This window comes from Rhamphochromis longiceps, linkage group LG9 (assembly GCF_057381845.1).
Source record: "Rhamphochromis longiceps isolate RC_006_pf linkage group LG9, R_longiceps_female_GT1.1, whole genome shotgun sequence".
In the NCBI taxonomy this organism is placed as follows: Eukaryota; Metazoa; Chordata; class Actinopteri; order Cichliformes; family Cichlidae; genus Rhamphochromis; species Rhamphochromis longiceps.
Window position 1 is genome coordinate 24,055,856 of NC_140565.1, and position 11,912 is coordinate 24,067,767.

At 38.4% G+C, this 11,912-nt stretch overlaps 1 protein-coding gene across 3 annotated transcripts in view; it reads left to right on the plus strand.

Moving 5' to 3' along the window:
* The window catches only part of pou6f2 (POU class 6 homeobox 2), an 85,886-nt gene extending 81,188 nt beyond the window's left edge, over positions 1 to 4,698 (plus strand). For 2 of the 3 annotated variants that reach the window (XM_085418964.1, XM_085418965.1), the window contains exon 10: positions 1,292 to 4,698. In XM_085418964.1, coding sequence (XP_085275090.1) covers positions 1,292 to 1,799 — 508 coding nt within the window. In that variant the 3' untranslated portion in view covers positions 1,800 to 4,698. The remainder of the gene's footprint in view (positions 1 to 1,291) is intronic. The other variant, XM_085418966.1, reaches the window with a different exon arrangement.
* Positions 4,699 to 11,912: the final 7,214 nt, after the last annotated feature.

Consider the following 11,912-nt stretch of genomic DNA (forward strand, 5'->3'; position numbering starts at 1 on the left):
AAAATTATGACATACTTTGAAGAAATAAATGGAAATTACCATGCTAATATCACTAGTGCAAGGAACTGCTCATAGCGGTGTACTGTAATTGGACACTTGTTGGAAACTTATTAAAACTGCAGCGTCTGCCGTTTCTTCTCATGTTTTTTTGTCAACGTGACAAATAGCCACAAAACATTGTCACTTCAGCTTTGTTGATCAAGTTTTTATGTCCAAATAATATCTTCGGCAAATATTAGCCGCCCGGTTTGTGGTTTCTTTTATTAGAAATATGTACATTTTCGTACAATCACCTTTGTAATGATTACAGAACACAAACTGTCGTAAGGCTCGCAAAGTCCACAGTCATGGATATTTCTTTCAAAAACTTGTTAAAGTACTAGTGTCTTTAACAAAAAGGCAAATGTGCTGTTAGTTTATTAACAGATTTTCCAAACTCTGTCATGTCTTTCTTATCAAATACTTACCTCAAACTGCACTGTTGTTATTCAGTTCCATACAAGGAAAAAAGCAGTGAACACACTGATATTTGGGCTGTTGCCATTCAAACTCCTGAACAAAATGACATGATGTTGAATCCTAAATAGTTGTTCTTCCATTCTTAGTAAACATCATCTAATTCAGACTTCATATCATGTCCAAACTGCACCCGACAGTTGCTGAGCTGCCAGCTAGCATTGCTTTTTAAAACTCTGCCTTCCTCTCGTCTTACTTCCTGTGACTTGAGAAATGCAGAGAAATGGCTGAATTATGAGTAAAGTTGCAGGACTTGTAAATGTATTCTTATTAAATATAAAATGAGAGGTTGTTAGAAGATGAAAGAAAGGTTAAAAATGTATTAAATGTACATTTTGATGAATAATTCAAGCTCTTTTTGTAAATAAATGATGGTGCCATATTTAACTGCATGCATAAGTGGATTTTTGGGGGGAAGATGGGGTGGGGGTTTATTTCACCTGAGCAGAAGATTTTTGTGATTTTGGTTCATGAGAAATATTTAAAAGAGCAAATATTTCGATTGCTAGCCATTGGCAATATCTCCTTGTTCCACTATTGCCAGTTTGGGACAGAGAACCAGAGCCTCGTCCAGAAAATTAACACATCACTGGCAAAGCATCGCCTCGAGCTGCTGCAGCTCAGGTGTGTCCAGGTGCAGGATGCAGAGTTTGTTCACCTGGATGTTAGTCTCAGTCCCTGTGGCATTCTGGTTGAGGAGACTTAAAGGCAGGCAGCTTATCCCTTGTTCTGGCAGGGCACCTAAGTAAGATTGTTTTTTCTCAATTCTCCCCAGACACACCATCCTGAGAAGCCACTTTTTCCTACCACAGGAAGCCCAAGAGAACACTATAGGTAACAGTCTTACAGGCAAACTGAACCCTGGCCTTTTATATCCTGCCAGGTTTGAGAAGTTGGACATCACCCCTAAAAGCGCCCAGAAGATTAAGCCCGTTCTGGAGCGCTGGATGGCCGAGGCTGAAGCCCGCCACCGATCCGGCATGCAGAACCTGACTGAGTTTATCGGCAGCGAACCTTCGAAAAAACGCAAGCGGAGGACCTCTTTCACCCCACAGGCGCTCGAGATCCTCAACAGCCACTTTGAGAAGAACACGCACCCCTCTGGACAGGAAATGACGGAAATAGCGGAGAAACTGAACTATGACAGGGAGGTGGTGCGTGTCTGGTTCTGCAACAAGAGGCAAGCCTTGAAAAACACAATAAAGCGTTTGAAACAGCCCGACCTCGGCGCTGCCGCACCAATGGACCCTCTCACTGATTCTCTAGAGGAGCTCCCGAAATGAACGAGCTCTCTGACCAAACAGTGGAGTGGAAAAGTGGCAGCCATTAAAAACAACAAAAGGTGGATGAACTCCTCTCGAAATGAGAACTGACAAAATGTTGCCCAAGTCACCCGGATGGACAGTCATGAGTTTGCAAACGAAAAACTATGTGTTGTCAGTGTGATTACCACAATTATGTAAATTACCTTGGCGAAACCAAAAACATGAAAAAAGAGATTAATATCTGAGAATTATGTAAAAAACATACGGTGTGCTGTTTCAAAGAGTTTTTAGATTCTGGCCTTACAGACCAGACTGTCGCCCAAATTTTGGTTCCCACCAGGAGGGATTTAGTAGAGAGATCATACCAAATCGAAACACTATTTACCAAAGTCTGTTGCATCTGAATAATTTTGTAATGTAAATGTGCTCTAAATTTTTACATTTGTACTGGCAGAATCTAAGCTATATCTGTGAGGTTGAGTATACATTTTATCTTTGTCTCGCTTACTTTTTTCTTCATTGTTTGTATGTAAATACTTAAAAAAGGGAAAAAAGAAAAATGCTGTCTTCAAATTGAAATCACGCTGATTAAAAAAAAATCTCTTTTTGGACATAAAAAAAATTTAACCGTTGCTGTTAAACAATTGCATAATAATGTTGTTTGCCTCTGACTTGTGTTTCATCTGCAAATATTTTCAGTCACGGTGTAACTTTGTACAACTTTTACAGGTATTTATTAATAAGTTAATGAGATGGATTCGAAGGATGGACTTAAGAAACTATGGATTGTCACATGATAACTATGACGATGATGAGGAGGAGGGGTTTCGGTGTCTGTCAAGTCTACTGCAGCTTTGTTTCGAGCTACTGTGTCATTCTATTGCCAAAGCCTGATAGCCAAAGAACACACACAACTTCAGCTCAAGGACTGGGGGAAAATGTTACCTTTTTATTTATCTGTTCCCACGACTTTCTCTCCCCTTTTTCTAAAGTGTTTTATTCTGTGGGTCAAGTTGAACGAAACAACAAAAAAAGAGTCAAAACTGTCATGTCAAACAGCTCCAAAAAGTGTCTGCCGTGATGAAAATGTATTTTCTTTTTGAGCCGATTTGCTACTGCATGCTTCAAATCGCACCACATGATAAGATAGTGTATATGAATTTCACCAGGAAGGCCAAAATTAACATTAAAAATCGGAATTTTCATAATTATTTTACATGAAATGAGCCAAACGTGTGGTTGAAGCATTTTTTGTTGCCACTGACTAAACATCAGTGTGTTCTTTTGCAAAGATAAATTGCTCTTTTTCCACTGTATTTTGCATTCCTTTCAACTAAGTCAATGTCATGCTCATAAAATCAAAAAATACACCATCCTTTATCTTACACCTTTTAATTTAAGAGGTTAACTTGAAGAGTTCAATTTCAGTCCACTGATTTTTTGAGTAATTCACACTCCATTCCTGTGCGCTCTTACTTTGTCAGAAACGTCAATAATCCAGGGGGGAAAAAAAAAAAGAGAAAGAAAACCCTCTTAAACCGTCACTGCAAATATTTGGCTCCTGCAAAAACCCTCATATGAAAAAAAAAATAGGTGAATGCTGAGAATAAGTGTCACATGTCAGAGTGAGTGAACTTAATTTGAAGTGAGGTGAAATTTGATGCAATTTATTCAGAATCATGTGTCTGCTCGATATATGTCCTTTCATGTCACATTGGTTATCTCAGTTTTTCACTCCTTTTTGTGAACTGCCAGGTTCTTCTGCGCTGCCTGGAAAACACACACCCACTGTAAATGGTAGAAAAACACTTGAAAAAGCTTTACATGTCTGTGTTTTTAAAGAAATCACTGAGGTTGTCTTGAAAAGGCAGAAAAGGCAATCGCAGACTGTGGAGAATTTCACTAAATTTTCATCTGCACATCCACAGCAGCTCCTGCTGTACTTCTTTTCACAGATATTTGTTTTGTTTTTCTTTTCGATGCATTCACACTTACAGATTTTGTGCATTTTTATTTTGCTTCCAGAAGAAGAAAAAACACAACTTCAGGCAAACCTTTGGCCAAGAAATAAACTTCTGCACAGATGTTAGAAAGCAGCAGTGGATCCGTTGTGACGCTTAACAATAAAAGCTGTAACCAAAACAAAAAAAATAAAGGACGACACAGAAAGGAGTCATGCCTTTGCTCAACTTTTCAATGCTGGACCAAAGCTCTATAGTTATGCACATTGTACAGAGAAATAGATTCATGATGTTGACAATCTTTAAAATCTGAGAAGAAAAGGACTGAAGAGTAGAATTGTACATTAGTTCATCCAAGGTTTACCTCAGTACTGTTCTTGTGAGAATCATAAAAATGCCATACAAGCATCCGCAGGTCAGTAGAAAAGATGAAAAAGATGACAACTCTGCACTGTGTGTGTCCATGTTCACCTTCAATGGGAAGGAGACGCTTGTGGGTTTTCTTTTTATTACGTGACACATGATTGTTTTATTTTTGTGAAGTGGTCTCCTGAGCCACATGTGACTCATCTTTTATATTGTTGTAGTATTATTTCTTTTTTTTTGTGCCATACGTTCACCTCTCAGTTTCCACAGCTCTGTAGACCTACATAGAGGGAAAAGGAGATTACAGTAATGTTGCTCTTAGCTCAATTAGGATTATTTGTTTACCACCCTTAAATCCGTTTGTGAAATTTTACTAACACAGACAAACTGGCTTGAAATTTTGTTCATAGTCAAAGAACTAGAAACCAAAGCTGAAGAGCCTGCAGAGGTTGATTTATTTTATTTTCGTTTTTATATATAGACTGAAAACTGTAATCTATAGAGCAATATCTGTTTGGTCAGTTAAGCAGCACTTTGTGTATTTCTAAAAAACAAAAATAAAAAAAAAAGCTTCAAGTCTGTCACATTGATTTGTACCATAATTAGTAATAAACAATTGTTTGACATGACTTTTGTGTTTGTGTGTTATGATAGAATCTGTCATTTAAGGCCAGAACATAGTAACGTGTGGGAACCTGTGATTGTTTTAGCTAATATAGTTATGCTTTTTCTATGAAACGACGTCCAAAATAGCCACTAGAAATATGATTGGCAGGAACTGACATTGCTAATGTGCTCAATTAATTCATAAAAATTTATTTTGCGCCACACTCTAACTTCTCTACATCACATTTTGACCAAGGTCGTTAGTAAGAGAAAACTCATCTGTTGAGATGATGATGCTGTTTGCACACAAAGCAGAGATGCTAACAGATCTCAGAACAGTGAAAGCAGCTAGTGGCAGCTTGCCAAGCAGCTAGTGGCAGCTTGGCTAGCATGCTGGTCTCTCATCAGTTTCCAATCAAATACAAGAGGTTTATCCACAATGCATATGTGCAAACAAGCCTCTCAGCTTGAATAGCTCAAGCCTTTTTTAACAGGACTCAGACACTAACATAAGATTTCTGTTGTTGGATGTCAAGCAGAGTCAATCCTGCTTCCAGAGACCACAGGCAACAGCAGCCACAAGGTGACAGGAAAAACACCCAATAAGCACTATAACAGAACAATGTTTGAGAACAAAGGAGAGAGAACATGTTCACAGTGGTAAAATTGTCTACTTTTAGATTTCACTAGGCAAGTGCCTTGCTTGCCTCAATGGAAATTGCACTGATGTTTTTAAAATGTGCCTTTCTGACTAGAGAAATGTTTTCAATTTCACAAAACAGCTATCCGACGCACAATTATGTGCAAACCCTGCCTGTAATAAATCTGTAGTAGGACAGGAGGCTGAGCATGAGCCTGAAAATTATGCTCAGTGGTTTTTTTTATGGGAATTTTCTTTTGTATACATACTGTAATTTCCTGTCACCACCTGTTTTGTTCTTGGTCTCCCCCTGTGCCATACTATTAAAAAACACCCTGGAAGTCCCCCTTATGGCAGATAAATTTTCTTATGATGTAGAAAAAAAACGTTCACCTAACTAGCTTAGTAATGCTGATTATGCCAGCTCTAAATATTGCTTTATATTTAAATTGGCTGGGGATTAAAATAGAAATAGGACAGCAATATTGAAGTTTAATGCATTATTTAGTTCAGTCTAGGCAAGTAAGTGTTTTATTACACATTAATACAAAACATACCACTTTCTTTAAAAGCACTTTAAAAACCAACAACGAGACTGTTCAAAGAGCTATGCAGTGAAACCAAACATTAAGGACAAACACAGGCCAAGATAAAAGATATGGGGCTGCAAAGAAGCTAAATAAAAGAGTACATAAAAACTGAATTAAATTCACAGTCAGCACTGGGTCAAAAGTCAGGAAGTAATTTATAACTTTATTTAATACACTATTATATCTACATGGCAGAAACTCAATTCATTTAGGCTTGTAAAAACGGTAAATAAGATCTGCTGAAGTTCACACTGTGTATCAGAAATGTTCAGGGGATGAAAGGTGATTTAAGCGAGTTGGTTGTTGGTGCTGGCCGTTCTGACTATTCCCACACAACCATCTCAGGGTTTAAAGAGGATGGTATAAGAGAAAATATCCAGTGAGCGTAGGTTCTCTGGACAAAAACGTTTCACTGACATCACAGGTCAATTTCAATTTCACAACCTTAAAACAGCTGCTAAATTATCTGCGGGGGGGCGGGGCTGGAGCCTATCATATCGCTACCATAGGGCGAGAGGCAGGGTACACCCTGAACAGGTCACCAGTCTGTCGCAGGGCTAACACAGAGAGGCAGACAACCATTTGCACTCACATTCACACCTACGGGCAATTTAGAATCACCAGCTAACCTAACCCCACTTACTGCATGTCTTTTGGACTGTACCAGGAGAAAACCCACGCAAACACATGCAAAGTCCACATAAAACAGCTCAGGCCTGATGGTGGAATTAAATTCAGGAGCTTCTTGCTGTAAGGCAACAGTATTAACCACCGTGGCACTGTGCTGCTCTGCTGCTAAATTAAAAATTCTAGCTAACCTCCAGCTAACGGCAACTAGCATAGGCGAGTAGCAGTTATAAGCCACATTAGCTTATGTCTCTAGTGCAATTTATGCAGTTTAGATTGATTTTGATAGATTGCCTATTTATTTCCCTGTTGGTTAACCTGTTTGTTATTGTACATCTTTTAATTGAAATTAGGTCATTATGGAGGAAAAAATGTAACAAGCTAGCAGAGGGTAGTAACATCAGCAACCATTTTGGCTTTGTAGCTACAGTTTGCTCTATTTATACACAAAATATTTAAACGATACTAATCATTGACAGTAAATACTCTGAATAAATGTAATCAAGTTGAAACAAATTTTTTTGTTACACTATATTTTCTCCCAAATACCGTTGAGCTATTTTGTGTTTCAGGGCACAAGGTGCTGTCGAGTTCAAAGTTTTGAGCAACATACAAATATTTTTTTTAAAAACATCTCTGATTCTCCTTTCATCTTTTCAAAGTCGGAGTTATTGAGAGTGCCAAATAAAATCACTTGTCCTGACTCTCTCTCTTTGGGAGGTCATGGTCAAGTGCATCTTGAATCACCCCGAACAAACTTCCACATCAGAGGTGATGTAGAGTTATTTGACCCGTTTGACCTATTGTTAATGGAAGGGTGGGTGAATGCATGTAACTGGCCATTTAAAGTGTTTTGATGAGAGAAGACGCTGTAAAAAAAAAAAGAGGCGCGTATTTTAATACTTACCTCTTTATTTGCATTTGCTTGGGGTCACCAGAGAAGAATACGTGTCAGGTTTGCTTCTCATCAAAGCTTCATGTGTTCGCCTCACCAAATAACAACAAGACAAGTGTAAAGAAGGAGAAATATATAAATAAACAGGGAGAAAGCCTTTTGAAACTAAACTCAAAAGTTTGATACAGCTTCCCAGTCCATGATGCCTTTGAAAAATGGGCAGGCTGCTGAAAAGAAAGTAGTAAATAAATAAATAATAATAATAAAAAGCACAGACAACATAAATTATTAACATTAGACTGAAAACTGATGTTCAAGATGCTTTTTCGTCTTCCTTTCAGCCCTCTCTCTCACTCCCTCTCCGCCCTTCATTTCAAAACGCTGGATGTATTTTTGAGTAGCGATGGCTGAGGTGTACGCAGCTCGAGCGAGTTATTTGATATTCTTTTGTTTTCCATCCGCGCCATTTTCATTGTCTTTGCCATTAACAATGTAATTGTGCAGATGCAGCTCCTGACCCATATCTGTTTTCTCGAGCTGTTTGTATTCTGCTGCTGATAAAAGTTTACTTTCCATCCTCTCTCTGCAGCAGTACCGCACGGCTTTTGATTGAAGTCTAACGGCTCAGTTAAAAGGAGCTCTCATCATATATTATGGAGTAAATGTCGAGCTTTTTATCAGTCATGAATCGGTCGTGAATAGGGTATGAATGTGTCACGCTGACAGGTTTTGTTCGTATTTGTGCGCAATTTTTAAGTTTTAACCACTTAAATCTTGTTTAATCAAGAACGCTGAATCCTATTGCTAAAGCCTGTCTGTTGTTGATGCTCTTCATCCTTTTTGTAAAGGGACTCAAACTATGTTGAGACATCACAAACATTTGAAAGCGTTTTTTTTATTTATTAGCTGATCAAAGGAATGTATACAAAGGAATCTCCTCACACTCACAAAACTTTTCAAAAAATGATACGAATGCACTTAGAGCACCTTTATTAATGCTCTTTCAGTTTCAGCTTAGGATACTGTATGTCAGAATAAGACAAAACAGACAATAAAAAGAAAAAGAAAAGAGCAAAATCAAAGGTTAAAATGTACAAAGCTGATCATCTTCACAAGACAACCTCTTCTTCTACGCTTGCCAGCCAATTTTACCTGTTCAACTGCTCATTTATGTAAAAATTTAATCAGCCAGTCACATGGCATCAGTTAAATGCATTTAGGCATGTGGACATGATCAAGATGACTTGCTAAATTTCAAACTGAGCATCAGAAAGGGAAGGAAAGGTCATTTAAGTGCTTTTGAATGTGATGTGCTCCAGTGAAAAATATCCAGTGAGTTGCATCTCTCTGGATGAACATGCCTGTTGATGTCAGAGGAGAAGAGGTCAAACTGTTTCAAGCTGATAGGTTGGTAGGTCAAATTACCACTCTTTGTAACCAGAGTAACAAATAGCTATTTGAGTTTGTTACAAAAGTAACAAGTGGCATCTGGTGTGGTGTTCTGCAGCAGCAGCAGAACACCACACCAGATGACACTCCAGTTAACTAAGAACAGGAAACTGAGGTTACAATTCATTATGGGTCACCAAACTGGAGAGTAACACATTGGAAAATCTTTCCTGGCGTAATGAGTCTTGATTTCTGCTGTCACATTCAGATGGTAGGGAATTTAGTGTAAGCACGAAAGCATGGATGCATCCTGCTTTATATCATCGGTGTAGGGGATATTTTCTTGGCACATTTTGGGCCCCTTAGCACCAACTAAGCATTTTTAAAACTCTACGGCACATTGGATATGAAGCCAACCTATCTGCAGCAACTGTGTGATGCTCTAATGTCAATATGGACCAAAATCTCTGACAAATGTTGTCCAGCACCTTGTTGAATCTAAACAAGGTTTAGAAATTAAGACAGATCTAAAAAAACAAAACAAAAGTGCCTGACCAGGTACTAGAATGGTGAAAAATAAGGTAGGTTTGTTGCCCCTGGTAACTGAGTATGCAATAAAGCTGAAACAGTTAGTCAAAAAACTAATAAATAAGTTATTGTAAAATGATTTTTGTAGATTTTTAAAAAACAAAAACTCCCATAATCTAACCTTTTTTTCCAGCTTCCTTTCTAACTTTAGATTTTAGAAAAAGACCAAAGACCTAACTGATTACATGGATTAGTAATGTCTTCATTAAAAGTATATTAAAATAATACTTAAAAATTAAATTTGAACATGCTTACTTTAGTGTGGGTCAAGATTCTGACATCTTTTATATTTTAAACTTCCCAAACCTAACAAATATAATTCTGTACTGTATTTATGTTTTTCATCAACAAACACTTCTGAGCGTTTAGGATTTTATAGTAGATTGAGTTATAAGCGAACTCCTCTGAGTGTCTAATGAAGGATATTACGCATAATAAGTGAAAATGCTTTTACAGTGTTTCACAAACTCTCTCTCACATGCCCAAATTCATAAGCCAAAAAAAGTTCACACTCTCCAATTTTTAGCATTTGTTAACAATAAAAAAATCAAATAAGTTGTGTTTTTTGGTGAAATATCATTTTGTTTTCTCTTCGTGTTTTACCCCCCCGGTCATCCACGCCCCACCAGTGGGGCCCCTGCACCCCACAGTTTGAGAACCACTGGCTTGGAGAAATACACAGTAAAACAAAAGGAAGACTCAACACGTATTTTGAAGAAAACTCTTGGAAAACCTACATTTGATTCTTTTCTTCTTTCTTTGCTAAGATCTAAGTGCAGAATACAGTAGTCAGAGGCCTTTGTGGTGTGTGATGTTTCTAGTAAAGACAGTCGCCCAGTAAAGACGAGTTTTGATCTCAGAATCTTTGTGAATGATTGTTTTTTATATATAAATATATATATATATATTTATTTCTGAACCTGCAGAAGCTAGCAGGAGCAGCTGAGGTCTCCTTAAGAAGAATTTAAAGTAAAACTGTAAGTCCTGTTTTTGTATCTCAGTTTTTTGGGGAGTTTCTTTTTTTTGTCTTCTGAGCAGATTCAAAGTGAAGACTCTTGACTGTCTGACTGGTTGAAATAAAACATTCCTGTTCAACCTGCAGCCACCTGAAATTGTCCTGAATGGGGAGAGGGAGCAGAAATATAATGACACGTCGGCGCTCCAAATGGATTATGTTTCAATATCAGTCAGGACACAGAAACAGAAAGGTGGAGGGAGAGAGTGCATGTGTTGGATGCAGATGGTTTTAAATTGCTGCCTTTGTTTTCCATCAGGCATGATGCATTCACTTTCCTTATCTTTCAGACAATGCGCGGTGGGCTGATGTTCTGGGTAAATGAACTGTCTGTATATCCCTCACCCTCCGCTCCTCCGCCTTCTTGTTTTCACTTCCTCCTCGGGGTTGAGATGTTGGTACACTGACTGTGAAGCCCGAGCTGCTCAGGCGTCTCCCACTTTGCTACTCTGCACACCCAGATGCCTCTGGGGGTGCAATTACCAATCCTCACATGCAATCGAGGTTGGCCATGCATATGATCCCTTTTGCTTTCACTCTTGTTTCTGTTTTGGGTTTTTTTCCCCCTGCCCTTTTTTTCAGCATTATTAGCAATGACACAATGCAAGGTATTTGCAGGTAGAGGAGTTAATAGCCTGGTCTTTACAGAGACACCTGTCTGACTTGAGCAGCTGATTGCATCGGCCCATTTAACTTTCTAGCAGCCCGGGTTTTGAATGCATGTCTATAGGCTGTGATGTCTCTGTTTTAGAGCGGGAGCGTGTTTGCAAAGTACCACGAGCAAACCTGGGGAGAAGCTGCAGCTGCGCGCCTGCTCACTCTGCTTCCCACCTGCTTCACACAAACACGATCTATAAAGAAAATGGTCAATAACGCTTCAATGAATAGTTCACATCCAGCTCTTTAATACAAGCTTTTAGCCGTAAAAATACAAATACTGAATGCATCACTTTGAACAGAGTAAGCAGCCAGACACTTGGATATTTGGCAAAAATAAAATAAAATAAAACCTTTATGTGTAATATAGCTAAAGGCCCCATCACGAACTCGTTTTTGCTCCTGATTAAATACATAATGTTACTTTGACCTTGCGTTATATTTTATTATACCTTTACAAACATTTGTGAAAGAATAGGTTAGTGTAAAGAGCTCACAATTCAAGTGTGGAGCTGTAACAGGATGCTGCTCTTGGAACAAGTCAGTTTGTGAAATTTCTTCCCTTCAGCTGTAAGTGGTGTTATTGCAAAGTGGAAGTGTTTAGGAACCACAGCAAATGGACACGAAACTGCAGATCACATAAAGTTACACAGCGGGATATGAGAGTGCTGAGGTGCATAGTGCATAAGTTTTTGTGCATTAACATCAGCACAAAAACTGTGTGCAGCGAGCTTCATGGCGTGGTCAGGCAGCTCCTGTAGGTGTAACAAGTAGGTGATGCAGTACTTTTGAAAACA